Source organism: Macadamia integrifolia, chromosome 3 (genome assembly GCF_013358625.1).
Source record: "Macadamia integrifolia cultivar HAES 741 chromosome 3, SCU_Mint_v3, whole genome shotgun sequence".
Taxonomy (NCBI): Eukaryota; Viridiplantae; Streptophyta; class Magnoliopsida; order Proteales; family Proteaceae; genus Macadamia; species Macadamia integrifolia.
The window spans coordinates 350,431-367,470 of NC_056559.1; the positions used below are offsets into that span (position 1 = coordinate 350,431).

At 39.6% G+C, this 17,040-nt stretch overlaps 1 protein-coding gene across 3 annotated transcripts in view; it reads left to right on the plus strand.

The window, feature by feature from the left end:
• LOC122074887 (ATP-dependent DNA helicase 2 subunit KU70) overlaps positions 1 to 17,040 on the plus strand; it is a 78,243-nt gene that overhangs the window by 19,126 nt on the left and 42,077 nt on the right. For all 3 annotated transcript variants that reach the window (XM_042639872.1, XM_042639874.1, XM_042639873.1), the window contains 6 exons: positions 12,731 to 12,845; positions 14,040 to 14,145; positions 14,254 to 14,371; positions 14,475 to 14,558; positions 14,639 to 14,697; positions 15,393 to 15,526. In XM_042639872.1, the coding sequence (XP_042495806.1) occupies positions 12,731 to 12,845; positions 14,040 to 14,145; positions 14,254 to 14,371; positions 14,475 to 14,558; positions 14,639 to 14,697; positions 15,393 to 15,526 (616 nt within the window). The remainder of the gene's footprint in view (positions 1 to 12,730; positions 12,846 to 14,039; positions 14,146 to 14,253; positions 14,372 to 14,474; positions 14,559 to 14,638; positions 14,698 to 15,392; positions 15,527 to 17,040) is intronic.

Genomic DNA, 17,040 nt, shown 5'->3' on the forward strand with positions numbered 1-17,040 from the left:
TTCGACACTACCGCTGCCCCCATCGGCTGGTTATGTTTTGTTGAGCTTTGTGGTGTCCGATTGCTTACTGCTGCTGTTTTTCCTACTTGGTGGGTGATTATTATTTGGTTCTCATGGCTGAGATCAAAGTCCCTACCCCTACTACTACTTCTTCTACCTCGGACAATGTCAATGTCCAGATTACATTTATCAAGCTTAAGGGAAGCTCGAATTACCTTCTTTGGGCTCAGTCAGTCAAGGTATATTTGATGGCTAAGGACAAGCTTGATTACACCATCTCTGATTCTCCCAAAGAATCTGAAATTGGTTATGCTCAATGGTAGAAAGAGAATGCATTAATTTTAATTTGGTTATGGAACAGTATGGAACCCAATGTTATGTTTCATTCTACTGCCAAGGGAGTGTGGAATGATTTGAAGGAGACCTACTCTCAGGAGAAGAATATGACCTGTATTTATGATATCTATGAAAAACTGTTTCAGTATCGCCAGTCAGACAAGCCACTTGCAGAATACTACAATACTTTCAGGGGTATGGTTGAAGAACTCAATGTCTTTCAACCTTTGACCACTAACATTGACAAATTGAAGGCTCAGCGTAACGAGTTCTTTGTGCCCAAATTCTTGGCTGGTCTGAACAATGACCTAAAGGTAGTGAAGGGTCACTTACTTGCAGGAGATATTGTGCCTCCTTTGAATGATACATACTCACGCCTGTAGCGCATTACCTCTTCTACCAAAACTGATTAGTCTTCCAAAGACAATTCTGCCTTCCATGCCAACCGTGGACGTGGTCGCAGTCGTGGGGGAGGTCGTGGAATGGCTGGTCGAGGATCTGGTGGCAGCCCTCTGATCGTACTGCACGCCAGTGTACTTTCTATGGAAAGCCCAACCATACTGTGGAGATTTGTTGGGCAAAGCATGGCAAACCAGAGTGGGCAGCACAGTTAGCTAATCATACAGTGTCTGATGATGGTGCGGACACAATGGCTCCAGTTGACACTAAACCAACACCTTCTTCAGGAGATTCAGCTACCGGTCTACGAGATGACATCAACTAGTTGCTCTGGCGCTTGCACACTCTTGAGGCATCTGCTAATACATCTAATGGTGCGTCCACATCTGCTGCTACCCTAGCCCACATAGGTACCTCAGCCCTCTTTACTACTACATCTACCCCCTGGATCATTGATTCAGGTGCTTCTGCCCACATAACCGGTAAGTCATCACTTTTTAAGGATTTTTCTACTAGTTCCAGTTCTAACTCTGTGATTCTTGCTAATGGTGCTTCAACACCAGTTCTAGGTCACGGTTCTATCTCACCTAGTCCATCCATAAACTTATCCTTTGTCTTACATGTTCCTCAATTTCCATTAAGTCTTCTCTCTGTGAGTCAATTAACTAGTTTGTTAAATTGCTCAGTAACATTCTTTCCTTCTTACTGTGTTTTTCAAGATCTTCACACGAGGAAGACGATTGGTGGAGGGCGTGAAAAGAATGGATTATATTACCTCAACAACGGCTGTCTTACCTCTTCTGCTGCTGCTACGGCTATTGGGGACATCACTCCTTTGCAATGACATTGTCATTTAGGTCATTTGTCGCTTTCTAGGTTACAACTTTTATTTCCTAGTTTTAAGTCTACTCCTAGGTTAGAGTGTGAGGCTTGTGAGTTGGGGAAACATCACTGTGTGTCATTCCCATCTCGCTCTGTGGCTCGTAGTCCGTCTTTATTTTCTTTAGTCCATTCTGATGTATGGGGTCCTTGCAGAGTCAGTAATAGATTTGGGTTTCGGTATTTTGTGACTTTTGTGGATGATCATTCCCGCCTTATATGGCTTTATATGTTAAAGGACAGGTCTGAATTGTTACATGTATTTACAAAATTCCATAATGAAATAAAGACTCAGTTTGACATTCCTATTAAAATCTTTCGTTCTGATAATGCTTTAGAATATGCTCAAACTGATATTTCTGATTTTTGTGATACTCATGGGATGATCCACCAAACTAGTTGTGCCTATACTCCACAGCAAAATGGAGTAGCAAAGCGCAAAAATCGGCACCTCCTTGAGGTTGCCCGAGCCATGATGCTGCATATGCATGTTCTTAAGCATTTTTGGTGTGATGGTGTCTTGACTGCATGTCATTTGATTAACCGTATGCCATCCTCTGTTTTGTCCAACAAATCTCCCTTCTCTGTTATGTTCCCTAATTTACTGAGTTTTCCTATTCCTCCTTGGGTTTTTGGGTGTGTGCTTTGTTCATAACTTGCATATGCAGGTTGATAAGTTGGCTCCTAGGTCTACTAAATGTATTTTTTTGGGCTATTCTTGTACTCAGAAAGGGTATAAGTGTTATGACCCTATTTCACATAGGAACTTTGTCAGTGCCGATGTGACCTTCTTTGAAAGTACTTCATTCTACCTCCAGTGCATCATCTAGTGTAGAGTGGTCTTCTCCATCTCCTTCACCCGTACCCTCCCTTATACCCTTCCCTGATGCTCCTGGTGCTAGTGACTCCCCTCCTCTACAGGTTTATCAGTGCAGGAAGAAGATTGGACAGCCAAGTGGCGAGGTAAATATCCCAGATGCTTCACTCCTTCCATTGCCGGCTTCCTCAGGTGAAGCTCCTCTTCCTCCTCCGTCTGATGACTTACCGATTGCGCACAGGAAAGGTACTCGTTCTTGCACTCACAAATCTATGGTTGTGTATCCTATTGATAAATTTGTGTCTTTATCTCATCTTCCCTCTCCTATCCATGTTCTTGCTCTATCTCTTTCCACTAACCCCATTCCCCGTACCCATACTGAGGCCCTCCGTATCCCTAGATGGAAGGCTGCCATGGATGTAGAAATGGATGCCCTTTTGAGTCGTGGTACCTGGAGTTTGGTAGATTTATCTCCTAGTAAGGATCTGGTGAAGTGTTGCTGGGTGTATACTATTAAGTATCATTCTGATGGCTCTGTTGAGCAGTTGAAGGCCCGTCTGGTTGTTAAGGGGTATACATAGACATATGGTGTTGATTACTTTGAGACCTCCCTGGTTGCTAGATTGAATTATGTTCTTCTTATTTCTCTTGCTATCAACTTTGATTGGCCCTTGTTTCAGTTGGACATCAAGAATGCCTTCTTATATGGTGATTTACAAGAAGAGGTGTATATGGAGCAACCTCCGGGGTATGTTGTTCAGGGGGAGAGTACAGGTCGTTTGTATTGCTTACACAAGGCTATATATGGGCTGAAACAGTCTCCTTGAGCATGGTTTGACAGGTTCAGTGCCACCATAGTTGCTTGTGGTTTTTCTCAGTGTTATTCTGATCATTCTGTGTTTGTTCGTCGCAGAGGTGATAAGTTGGTTGTCTTGGTTGTATATGTTGATGATATTATTCTGACTGGTAATGAGGCAGGAATTTCTGAAGTAAAAGATCATCTCCAGCACCATTTTCAGACAAAGGATCTAGGCCAACTTCATTATTTCCTTGGGATTGAGGTAATCTGCTGCAAGAAAGGGATCAGTCTGTCTCAAAGGAAGTATGTGATGGATCTTCTATCTGATACTAGGATGTTTTTAATCCAGACCCGTTGATATTCCTATGGACCCTCACCAAAAGTTTGGTGTGGATGATGGTGAACCTCTCTAGAATGTGCATATTAGTACAAGAGCTTGATTGGCAAGCTAATTTACACTGTGACTCATTCTGACATTTCCTATTCTGTTGGGGTCCTTAGTCAGTTTATGCAGACTCCTCAGAGAGCACATTGGGATGTTGTTGTTCGTGTTCTTCGTTATCTAAAAGGTGCTCCTGGAAAATGGTTGATTTATCGTCTGAATCAACATATGGAACTAGTGGGATATTCTGATGCTGATTGGGTTGGCCCTGCTAGGGATCGGAGTTCTACCATTGGATACTGCACTTTTGTTGGAGGTAATCTTATTACGTGGTGCAGCAAAAAGCAGACTACTATTGCCCGATCCAGTGCAGAAGCTGAGTACAGAGCCATGGCTCATACCAATGTTGAGTTGATGTGGCTGCGGTCGTTACTTTTGGAGCTGGGGTTTCCAATGACTACACCAATGAAAATGTATTGTGACAACCAAGCTGTGGTTTATATTGCTAGTAATCTGGTCTTCCATGAGAGAACCAAACACATTAAAGTGGACTGCCATTTTGTTCGAGATGCTGTTCTGAAGAGGCTGATTGAAACTCCTTTTGTTCCTTCATCGGATCAGTTAGCTGGCATGTTCACTAAGTCCTTGTTTGCCCCTACTTTTCACAATGGTTGTACCAAGCTGAGCATGGGTGATGTGTATGCTCCAACTTGAGGGGGAGTGTTGGGAATTAGCGCTAATCCTGATAAGGGATTAGCGTCAATTCTAGGATCCGATAGGGGCCTTTTGGTCCTATCGGGTCCTTATTTTGGTCCTTTAGGGCAGCTTAAGTGAGGGGGTTTTTATGTAATTTCTTCTTTTTGTTTTAAGCAATATATATACACTATCTTGACCTGCAATCAGTCTATTCTGGACTGATCGCAGGCTGCTCTGTTTTTGGACAGCTTTCGGTCTATCCTTCTTTTTTTCTCTTCTTCTTCTCGTTTCTGGTTCTGGTTACATATAAATTAATATTGTAACAGATATTTTGTTACTTTAGTTGACTACTACTCCATAGTTACCTGGATTTATTTAATGAAGCATCATTCTATTTTTTGTGCATTTGTTGCTGAGCTTCGGAATCAGTTTAATTTAACAATCAAGGTTTTACGAAGTGATAATGCCAAGGAATACTTTTTTGGTCCTTTCTCTTAGTTTATGGCTGGTTGTGTTATGTTACATTAATCTTCCTGCTCAGACACACCCCAACAAATTGGTGTTGTTGAGAGAAAAAATAGGCATTTGATGGAGGTTGCTCTGTCTCTTTTATTCTAGAAATTGTTTTGGTCAGATGCCATTTTAACTGCTTATTATCTTATTAATCGAATGCCTTCATCGTTATTACAGGGAACTATTCCTCATTCTTTGCTGTTTCCTTCTGAACCTTTGTTTATTCTTCCTCGTATTTTTGGTTGTGTTTGTTTTATTCGTGATCATCGTCCAGGTTTGTCGAAGTTGGATCCACGTGCTCTTAAGTGTATCTTTTTGGGTTATTCACATATTAAAAAAGGTTATCGATGTTATTGCCCAAGACATAAGAATTATTTTGTTATTGCTGAACTTTCCTTCTTTGAGTTTGTTTTTTATCCGGATGAGTCCATTGTTGTGTTTGAAATGGATGATGATCTTCCCCTCTATGTTGCTTAACATTATTCTCCATAGGATCCCGCAGATGCTATGGTACCACCACCTCCTTCGCAGTAGTGCCCCCACCGCTCGTTGTCCAATTGTTTATACTTGTCATCCTTGTAAAGAATCAGCACCCCCTGTCTCACAGTCCCAACGTCGTCATCTTCGCCTACGGTCCCTGATCCAAGTATTTCTTTCTCTGATGTTGATGTTCCCATTACATAGCGTAAGGGTGTTTGGAGTTGTACCCAACATCCCATTTTAAACTTTGTTTCTTATTTTGGTCAGTCTTCCTCTTTTCATACTTGGCTCTCTACTTTGTCTTGTCATTCTGTTCTTAAGTCTGTTGTAGAGGCATTGTCTAGTTCTGGTTGGAGGACATCTTTGGAAGAGGAGTTACTGGCTTTGGCTGCAAATCGTACTTGGAATCTTTTATCGTTACCTCAGGGTAAGTCCGCTATTGGTTGTCTATGGGTTTATGTTGTTACGGTAAACCCATATTGTTTTCTTGCTCAGTTGAAAGCTCGGTTAATGGCCAAAGTCTATACATAGGTGTATGGGGTTGATAACCTGGACACTTTTTCTGTTGTGACCAAGTTGGCTTCTGTTTGTATATTGATATATTTTTCTTCTTCTTCTCATTGGCCGTTGTATTAGCTCGATGTGGGGAATGCTTTTCTTCAGGGTGATTTTCATGAAGAGGTCTATATGGAGCAACCACCAGGGTTTGTTGTTCAGGGGGAGTCTGGTATGGTGTACAAATTGAAGAAATCTTTATATGGTTTGAAGCATCCTCCTCGGGAATGGTTTGGTAGGTTCACTGATGTGGTTTGTGAGTTCAGGTTGTCCAGGTGTGATAGCGGTCATTCAGTGTTCTATCGGAAGTCTGGCACGAGAAAAATATTTCTTGTTGTTTATGTTGTCATCACTGGAGATGGTATTGAAGTGATCCAAAGTCTGAAAACACATCTATAATGGAAGTTTCAGACCAGGGATCTAGGATGGTTGAAGTTTTTCTTAGGTATTGAGGTTGCTTAGTGAAGAAAAGGTATTTCCCTCTCTCAGAGGAAATATGTTTTGGATTTGCTGACAGAGACTGGAATGTTAGGGTCCAAGCCTGTGGATACTCATATAGATCCAAATGTAAAGCTCACAGTTGAGAGTGGTGATTTGTTAGATGATCTTGAGAAGTATCGAAGATTAGTGGGAAAACTTAATTATTTGATAGTGACTAGGCCTGACATTGCCTTTTCTGTTAGTGTCGTAAGTCAGTTTCTTTTGTCTCCATAGACATCTCACTGAGATGCCGTTATTCGTATTCTGAGATATCTCAAGAAAGCTCTAGGTCATGGTCTACTATACCTTGATCATGGAGATGGTCGTATTAAGGGTTTATGTGATGTTGATTGGGCTGGATCTCCTGTTGATAGGCGATCAATTATTGGTATTGTACATTTGTTGATGGTAATCTTGGGTCTGGGAAGAGCAAGAAGCATGCTATTGTGGCTAGGCCTAGCGCAGAGTTTGAGTATCGCTCCATGGCTCATGTCACTTGTGAGTTGATGTGGGTGAAACAACTGTTGACAGAACTTGGGTTTGAGTTTACTTCATCTATGCAGTTATGGTGTGACAACCAAGCTGCGATCTATATTGCATCAAATCCAGTGTTCCATGAGAGGACAAAGTATAATGAGGTGGAATGTCACTTGTAGATGTTTTTACCAAGTCTTTGGGGAGTAGTAGAGTGAACTATATTTGTAACAAGCTGGGTTTGCTTAACATCTATGCTCCAGCTTGAGGGGGAGTGTTAGAAGTGTATCGTGAGAGGGGAGGAGTCTGCGACTTGTGTAGACTCCTACCTTGGGGTTTTCCTAGTCCCATTAGGATTGTCCTAGTCCTATACTCTTATTAGAACTGAGTTCTCTTAGTAGGAGTTTGCAGCTAGTATTCGTTTCCTATTCTGTTTTGGCCTATCCTATTTCTAGTAGGACTTTTAATGGCTGAGCTATTTAATGAATGAAGGTGAGCAGCCCCAATTTAATTGAGTGGGACTCCCTTGCTCCAATCATAGGACTCTCTCTCACTCTCTCACTCTTTTCTTCTCTTCTCTTTACAAACAAAAGGTACAATTTTGCTCATGGTTTGAGCACGTGCTCATCAACACGTCAGTGTGCAATAGACTGAAGTGATTTCAGCCTTTAAAATTGAAATAGTTCCTCAGTTGTTTCAAGATTTCTATTCAAATGGATTTCAATTTCTCTGAAATTAGGTACAAAAATCATACTGAACAGCCTCAGAAATTGGAATAGCTTCCAGAAATTGAAATAGGAATTGTACTAAAGAGGGCCTAAGTTGAGGGATAAAATTGATAGAACTTAAGTTGTGTAACTTCAGAAGAGGAAGATGTTTGTTAATGGTATACTTTATTACCTGGCTTGTTGTTTGTTCCATTTTCTATAGGTCTGGTTGGAGGTGCATTACATCTGAAATGATGAAGGTTTGTCGTGATAGAATTTGGCACTCATTCTTATGTTTATTGTTATTATTAATTTTTAGATAGTGATTAGGTCTTCTAGATTTGTATTCTATTATTTTGGTTTTATTCTATTGGTTGTTGAGGATAACCAATTGATTTGATTGATTGCTTAAGTGCACTACCCATATAGAGAAGAGTGCAGATCTCTCAAGGGATGGTACAATTTCCATGGCTACTCTTTGAGTCTCCTTACTTTGCAAATACCTATGTACTTCATCCAAAGATGGAGAAGAGGTGATCAGCCCCAAATTTGCACCCGGATTGGGTCAAACTGCGGGTTTAGTCCACCAAGGAGAATCAAAACATAGACTTTTGATTGGACAATTGAAGATCCCGATAATGATCATATTCCACCCATAGTCCAATTGCAGTTTTATAATACAAAGATACAGTTGTCTCCCTGCTTCATTGTGATAACCTTTTGAAAGAATTGGTAGACCTTAGCTGAATCACCCACTCTACTCTGTGAAAAGTCTCAGAGACACTATCCCAAATGTCCTTGGCTGTTTCCTTTCTCATCAACCTTTTGCCAATCTCGAGTTTCATAGAAAAATCAACCAAGTCATAATGGTTGAGTTCTCGGTCTCCCATTTCTAATATGTGGGATCAATTGAAGGAGGAGCCTTAACGGTGCCAGTAATGTACCCTAACTTCCTTGGACTTTGCAGGGATAACTTCATTGAATGTGACCAATCCAAGTAGTTTGTGCTGTCCAACTTCACGATGGATATTTGAGTATTGGGATTTTCAAATGCAATCGGACTGGGGTTGGTACCACTCGAAACACTAGCCAAAGCTTCCATAGGTCCATTGACCTCTGACATGATGTATGAATACACCTAAACTAATTGGCTGGATATACATACCAATTGGGGTGTACACAACAACAACAACAAACATAACCTTATCCCAGACTCTACATAAAAAACTCCATCCCAGACTCGGAAAAAGTTCCAGCAAGGGAGCAAACCATAAAACCTGAGAAAACTCAAAACTACATACATCGTTCAAGGTGTGGATTCATTCCATGCCAACTCACAAGACCCAAATAAGGCAACTCACTAACACAAAGCAACCAGAAACATCACACATAGCAAGTTGGACCCAAATAAGGCAACTCACCTTCCATCGAGTCTTTTTTCTTGATGATAGAACTTCATTAGGTCTTCTAGTTGTATCTTCCTACATTATATAGCCTCTATTGGACCTTTTTATTTTGCTAGGGTTCCAAGAGGCACAAATAATGAGAGAGCTGCTGTCTGACTCTCAAACCTGCTTGGCTCTGATACCAAGTTGAAAGTAAGCAAGGATCAAGGTAAGAGATAAGAGAAGAGAAGAGAAGTAAAGAGAGGAATTACATACACCTCCCTAGAGAGTAGATATATATATATATATATATATAGAGAGAGAGAGAGAGAGAGAGAGAGAGAGCACCTATATTGATTCACTAAGACACTAACATGATAAGAGGAATTACATGCACCTCCCTAGGGAGGTAAAAGGTAAAAAAGGAAAAATACAACATAAAACAACAAGGAAATAAACCATTTACCAAAGTACCTCTATTACATAACTCTAAAACATCTGCCCTACGGATTAATGTCTATTGCTGGGTAGTAAATATGACCATAAGTAGCTATTTTTGTGAACTTCTGTTCTGCAACATCTGGCCATTTGAGTTGATTTTTACATATGTTGAATAACTTACAAAGTGATGAGTCAGTCTATGTTCTGGTGCTACTCTACTTGGAGGATTTGAAGTTAGTCTACTGTTTCTAAAATTTGGCCTTACTTTCTGTTTCCATCCTTTGTGTGTAACTTGGATCCAACCATTGGATTCTCATCTTCTTTTGAGGGATTGAGGTACTTTTAGTTATCTACACCCAACCTAAATTTGGGGTTGATCTGAACCCTTGGTCGATTGATATCTTTGGTGTTACCTTGCTGGTTTAGGATCCCTACAATTCTATTTGTGGATTGGAATCTGAAACTTACTTAGGGATACCTTGATTCCATCAAAACGTCTCAAACTAATCTACTCCATAAGTTTGAGTGTACCCCTTAGCAACCAGGCGAGGTTTAAGCTGCTTGATAGAACCATTAAGGTTAACAATTAATGGTGTACACTCAACGACACCTTACAAGCTCCTTACCTAGGGGTAAATCAACTAGTGTCCATGTTTGGCGACAACCCAGGGCATCAATCTTCACATACATAGCAGATTTCCACCCCGGGTGAGAGAATGCTTTGCGATTAGTTTTAGGAACAGAGGGCTTGGACAAGGATAATGCAAAATTATGAAGTGAAGATGGAAAATGTGAGAAAGAAACAAACTGAGAAATCTGACATGTAACCAAGGATTTTTGATTGCATGATAGAGTACCTTTCCAAAGTGCTACAGGTAAAACAATGGTTGTAGGTGGATGCGTAGGATTCCCCAATGGAGATTCAGACTCTGTAAATGGCGATATAGAGGAATGATCTACGGCCTGTGAGATGGCTTAGGGAGGCACCTATACACTTGAAGAGGTGCTGTCCAAGGCTAAGGGGAAGCATCCACAAAAGGAAGAAATGAAGAAATCAGAGAACTAAAAGATTTAGTTTTAGAAAAATATGGAGTATTTTCAAATAATGTAACATCAACACTGATAAACTATTGGAAACTGGATCATAGCATCTATAGCCTTTTTGAGTATGTGAATACCCTAGACAAAAGCATTTAATGGCATGGGGAGACAATTTATCAATGGCAGGGGGAAGATTAGGAATAAAAAAAGTGCAACCTAAAACCCAAGGTGGTAAAGGAAATAGTGGAGAATTATGAAAAGCAACGGAAACATGATATTGGTTTAAAAAGCTGAAGAGGGCATCTGATTAATGAGATGACATGAAGTTAAAACAACATCCCCTAATAATTTTTGGGACATTCATGTTAAATATGAGTGTCTAAGACACAGAAATCTCCAATAAATGTCTATTTTTACATTCAACAACACCATTCTGTTGAGGTGACTATAATCAAATACTTTGATGAATAATTCCATGCTCAGAGGAGAACCATCATCAAGATTTTATAGTACATCTTTCTCATGCCCTCCACAAATTTTCTTTCTTGTCGGAAGATCCTAAAATACACAATAAGAGGGATAAAACATGGCAGAACAATCCAGCGACTTGGTATGTTGACTCAGAGATTTAACGGTAATTAAGGAACATGAAGTACAAAGGATAATGATAAGGAGGAAGTAAGGGGCCACAACATCAACACACAACACCACCACCAACCCAGGCACGTGTAGGGTTACAAACACAAGTGGATCTGCATGGACATCATCACGTGGCTCTGAGGGTCCAAGGCGTAGGAGCACAACATCACACAACTTACCAGGGATTGAACAACTGACCTCTTGGTTCTGATACCATGTGACATTATCAAAACAACATAACCAACACCTTAGCAGACCAAGAGAAGAAAAAGAAGAGGGGAGGGAAGAGAAGGGAATAGAAGAGCAATGCAGTAGGAGGCTGAAAATCCCCAACCACAGCCACAATGTATATTTATATGAAGGATTACAAATACCTGCCTGACTTAAAATATAATTACCTATACCCTCCTCATATAGAGAAACATTTCCATTATACCCCCTGCAATAATACTTCAACACTAACAATGTAGACAATTTAAATTTATACAGATGATCAGATCTTGCTCTGCCATTTTTTATGAGCTATATCTTCTGTTGCAGTGCCATCTTTAAATGAGAGCCTGTCCTGGTTTCATTTTCTTTTTTAATTTATTATTACTTGATTTAGAAACTTAATATTAGAGGATGTGGATCTGAGGACTTTAATGTATCCCTACAGTTCTATACATGATCTTTCTACTAGGAAAGTCCTAACTATTTATCATAAAGACAAAATGAGTGTTTCTTATGGGCTCAATAGGCATACTCATCAATAATCAAAGTAAAGCAAGTGTCATCACCATAATTGATGATTGTCTCACAAGAAACTTTTGGTCCTATAAATTTATCTTCAGCTTAACAGTTTATTCACTTAAGAATATCCTGCTAACAGCTAAGGGAGGAAGATCAGGAAGGGAGGAAAAATATAAGGAGAGGACATGGAGGAAAAAATAGTTTGGAGGGTTAGTCTTGAAACCACATGAAATACCCATACAATATCCCAATTACAATACCATAGCTTGGAGGATCAGTTTCCATACCAGAACAGGGAAGAATGACAATACAAAACTCCACCCCCTCAAAAGAAAAAAAAAAAAAAAAAAAAAGGAAATCCTCATCCTATGGCTGATCCCACTATCAAACTGAACATTGCCTGCATATCTTAGCAACAAGGACACCTACAGAACAGGATTCAACTCCCAACTCCTGTGACAGTGCCATAGACCAAGATGAAAGCAAGCAAAAATCAGGCAGGACATTTAAACTTAGGATTCCCATGTGCTGTCTCAACCCCTAATAGTTCCCCTAATCAAGAGCTGGAGCTCTCTTTAGCGAAAACAATATGATTTGAAGCTCCTTATCCATAACAATGGGCTGTAATTGTGCACCTCTTCCTTGTTTGATAAATAAGTTGAAGAAGGTGACTCTTCCTCCCACCTTGCTTTGAGATCTTATATTTGAAAGTGTTTTCATTTCCACCATGGAAAAACAGCCCTCACTTCTACTGCACTTAAAGGGCTTGAAGAACCACCTCATACATCTCAGTGCTGGATGCAGGATTCCTCCCTCAATCATGTTGCAAGGGGAACCAATATGAATTAGTTTTGATCTTGGCAGTTTTGTTAGTTGTACTGCACCTTCCTCTGCCTAGATTATGATTCTTTAATAGTTATTCTCTATGTTTAGTGCGTAGAAATTTATAATTTTATTTTTGTTACATTTTTGCAGAGAGAGAAGAAAAATCTACAGGATTTAAATGGAGTTTTCGTATTCAATGTTGCAGAGCGGGAATATCTAGACGGGCCAACAGCAAGGCTTATAAAAGAGTTCAGTCTCATTGAAGGTGAATTTTGGAGAGGGCCCTTTTGGTCTTTTGTCTGCCCCTTGGCTTTAAGAGAGTATCCAGAAATTTTGGAGAGGTCCGCATAGACCGGACCTTGGCCCAACGGTAAGGTTGCTCCATTGCGACTTAGTGGTCATGAGTTTGAGTCAGGAAACAGCCTCTCCGTGAAGAGGGAGTAAGGCTGCATCCGTTATGACCCTCCCCAGGCCCTGTTTTGGTGGGGGCCTTATACACTAGGTTTGCCCTTTATACAAGATCACTTCATTAGTTGTAAACGTAAGGATGCGGCTCCTATGCTCTGGGTATAATGAAGTGAGAAGACTGTTTATTTCTTTTAATTGATTTGGCCATTCCCATATTCTAATTGTGGAACTAGAGTTGGGTTATACCATTTTCGGACAATCGGTGGAAGAACTCTCTTCTTTTTCTCTTGTGCCCTGTTCCTGGAAAAAAAAAATGAACTTTTTTTGGTGAAATAAGGATGTATATATTAACATGTGAACTGAGTAGGAACTTACTAGAAGGATTGTTGATGGAGAATAGTTTAGAATAATCTACTTGAATGAGAACTGAAATCAAAATTTGACTCGGAAGATACTTCTCTGCTGAAACCATTGAAGATCCTCTCTGATGTTTAGGTGTATTTGCAGGCTCTGTATCATAGCTGGTATTGGTCAGTTAATAACTGCAAACCCTGGAAATTTCATCAACTACAGAATAGCCCTTTTTTGAGGGCATTTGCCAGAACTTGAACAGAATGGGACAATCAGATTTCTCTTTTAGGATTTCCTCATAACAGTACATTGATGGTATTCCTTGTCTATCCTCTCACTGAGGGAGTTGAACATGTCAAAGAAGAAAAGAATAAGTCAAGGATTTCGTGAGGATATGGTGTGAAGTTTCCATTTTCAGAACATTTCCGCATTTGTTAAGGTTCCAGAGAATTTTTTTTTTTACTTGAGGAAGCCTGAAAATGATGGGCCATTCCTTTCTGAAGAAGAAGGGGGCTTTTTTGCCTGCCAGAGGGGGGGGGGTGGGGGAGGTGTAGAGATGATAGAACTTTAACCGTTTGTGTGTTACAGAGTTTTAGACCCTTTGAAAGAACTTATACCTTGGATCAGTGGCAATTTACGGAATTGTAGACCTTTCAAAGTGAAATACTTATTTGGTTATTAAATATTGTGCTTGTGGCAGATACATTTATGAGCAAAATTGGTAGTCAGTATGGAATTATTTCTGATTCTCGGGACAATTCCCTTTACAATGCCCTTTGGGTAGCTCAAGCTTTGTTACGTAAAGGGTAATAACAAACATTATCACTTTTTCCCCCTTCTACTTTCTGTACATTCTTCTAAGCCCCTGTACATGTACTTGGGTATTAATTTGTACATGAGTTTAATGATTCCAGGTCGGCAAAAACTGTGGATAAGCGAATACTTCTGTTTACAAATGAAGATGATCCTTTTGGAAGTATCAAAGGGGCGACGAGAACAGATATGATAAGGACAACAAAACAACGTGCAAAGGTGCTATATTTATATATTTTTACTCTCAGTTGCACAAATTTCATGGTTGAAAAGTTAATAGATTTTTCTTCTTTATTGGAGCTAATTGCACTGGCTTCTGTAGGATGCACAAGATCTTGGCATATCAATTGAACTGCTTCCCTTGTGTCGGTCAGATGATGAGTTCAATGTTTCTCTCTTTTATGATGTATGACTTTGCCCTCTTATGTCTATCTTGTACTCTAGACCTATTTGTTCCAATAGACACCTTAACTCTTGGTATTTCAGGATTTGATTGGATTGGAAGGTGAATATCTTAAGCAGTTCATTCCATCTGCAGGAGAAAAGTATGCTCTCTTTATTCATGTTCTTGAAGTATAAGGTTGTTTTATATAAGATCATTGATAAAACCTCATGAGGCTCTCCAGAGCTTATCTTCAAGCCGGAAAAATGGAAGAAATTGGTCCAGATGGTTCTTTTATCACTGAAAAAAATTATCAATCGATGAATAAAAGGATTGTTAAGCTTTTCTCCTTTTGTTTGCATGTTTTGCACACTTTTTCAAACAATCACTACTGCCTCTGATCAGTAGTTAAGTAATTTTTCAAAGATGTATGGCTCTTTCAAACTCTCCCAACACATCCTCCATCCTAGGAAAATATTCCAGTAAGCATTTAGGCAAATCAGGTGACCTACAAGATATAGCATGCATGTTCACATGATACGATAACTGCTCATGTAGGTGACAATATATAAATCTTGTATTTTTAATAAGCTGATAGATGTAATTATCATAAATGATGGTCTAAAGATTGAAAATGATACTTGATGAACAACCAGTTAGACTAAAGAATCTGAATTACTGAATTTTGATGACTTTAAATCTTGAACGCATCATTGGAGCTTGCAATCATGCTCTGCATAGTCATTATTAGTGCTCTGATTGGCTGAATCTTTCTTATCCTTTTCCAGAAAGTTATGTTATGCTAGTTTACTATTTTATCCTTGTAGTATTTGTATTTTGATGTTACTTGTTTGTCAGGTTGGAAGATATGAAAGATCAATTGAGAAAAAAAATGTTCAAGAAGCGCAAAGTTAGAAGAATTACATTCTCAATTGTTAATGGCATATCCATAGAACTGAACACATATGCTTTAATTCGTCCAACCCTTCCAGGTGCGAATATCCACATTTGATACTTTCTTTGGCATGAAAATGTCATGGTCAATATTATATTCTATATTTATATTGTTGATATATGTAACTAAGGGTGCTCCAGGGGCATTCTTGCCTTTTCCCCCGTCCACCAACCCTAAATAAAGCTTGTGTGGTCTCATTGATCACTTAAGCATTCTTCCCTAGTTTTGCTGTTAACATGGTATCGGAGCCTAAAAGTCTGATCTAGGTTTTCAGCCTCCCTCCTCTCTTCATTCTCTATTGCAAGCCTCCATCAAACCCATCCTCCACCTTCTTCTCTCTTCCTTTGTCTCTCTAGATCCCTCACAGGGCAGCACTAATGAGGTGATTCTTATGAATCTAGTTGCTGCCTTCCATCTTACCTCTATAATATAAACCCTAAAACCCTGCTTGGAGTATTTTTTTTCCTACCCTAGGATTTTTTATTCTTCCCTTATTAGGGTTTGATTCTTTCTACTATTAAGATCATACCTCTTCTTGAAGATCAAGTACTACACCTAGAAGAAGTATCCATCATTGCTTGCAGGATTGAAGACCCTACCGATATGCGATTTTCAAAAATTAGGTTTTTTGGAGAAAACCTTGACTACATTGATTTTTGGGTTCCCTTCCTCAAAATCAGTTGATATTTGGAGGAGACCCTCAGGTCAACCTTCCTTGTGGCCCTATCTGCTAAGGTTGTGTGTGATCTCTCATCTTCTTCAAAATTAGGGTTTTCTCCTAAAACCCTAATTGACCCATCTCACTAGTTCTTTATCAGAATCATATAATTTTTGGAGTGCTTCCTTACCCTTACAAGGTAACTCAATGCAAGTTTGGGCTGTTTCTGACGGTTGGTTTTGAAGATCTGGACTTTCTCCCATCTATTGTCGATTTCTCTGTGTGCCACCAAGTTTGAAGTAACTACTGCAACCTCAAGACCTGATGGGCAAGGTCGCAATGAATACATGCCTTTTGGTGCTAGCTTTGTGAAATTGGAAAGAACTAATTACCTCATCTAGTCCAGATCCACCTATATGACTATTGTTGGTAGGGGACTTACTGGGCATATCACAAGAAAATCACAAAAACCTTCTGAATGGGTACCCCTCAAGATCAATGGATCACCAATGACTCTCTATTAATGCCTTTTTTGCTTAACTCTATGCATCAGACCCTTATTAGAGGTTTCTTGTTGTTGGATACTGCTTCTCAAATCTGGTTTGCTTCTAAGGAAACCAACGGATAATTAGGGAATGATGCTCATGTGTTTGATCTTTATGAGAAAGTTCGTACCACTACTTAGTAGGAACTCTCTCTTTCCATGTATTATGCTGAACTTTGAAGTCTGTGGTATGAGCTTGATCACTTTGCAGACTATCAACCTACCAGTGCTTGAGACATTGTTGCTTATAGTAAGCATGTGGACAAAATCAGAGTGTATGATTTCTTGGTTGGTTTGAATGTTGAGTATGATCAAATTCGAGTCTAGGTACTTAGCAGATCTCCCTTCC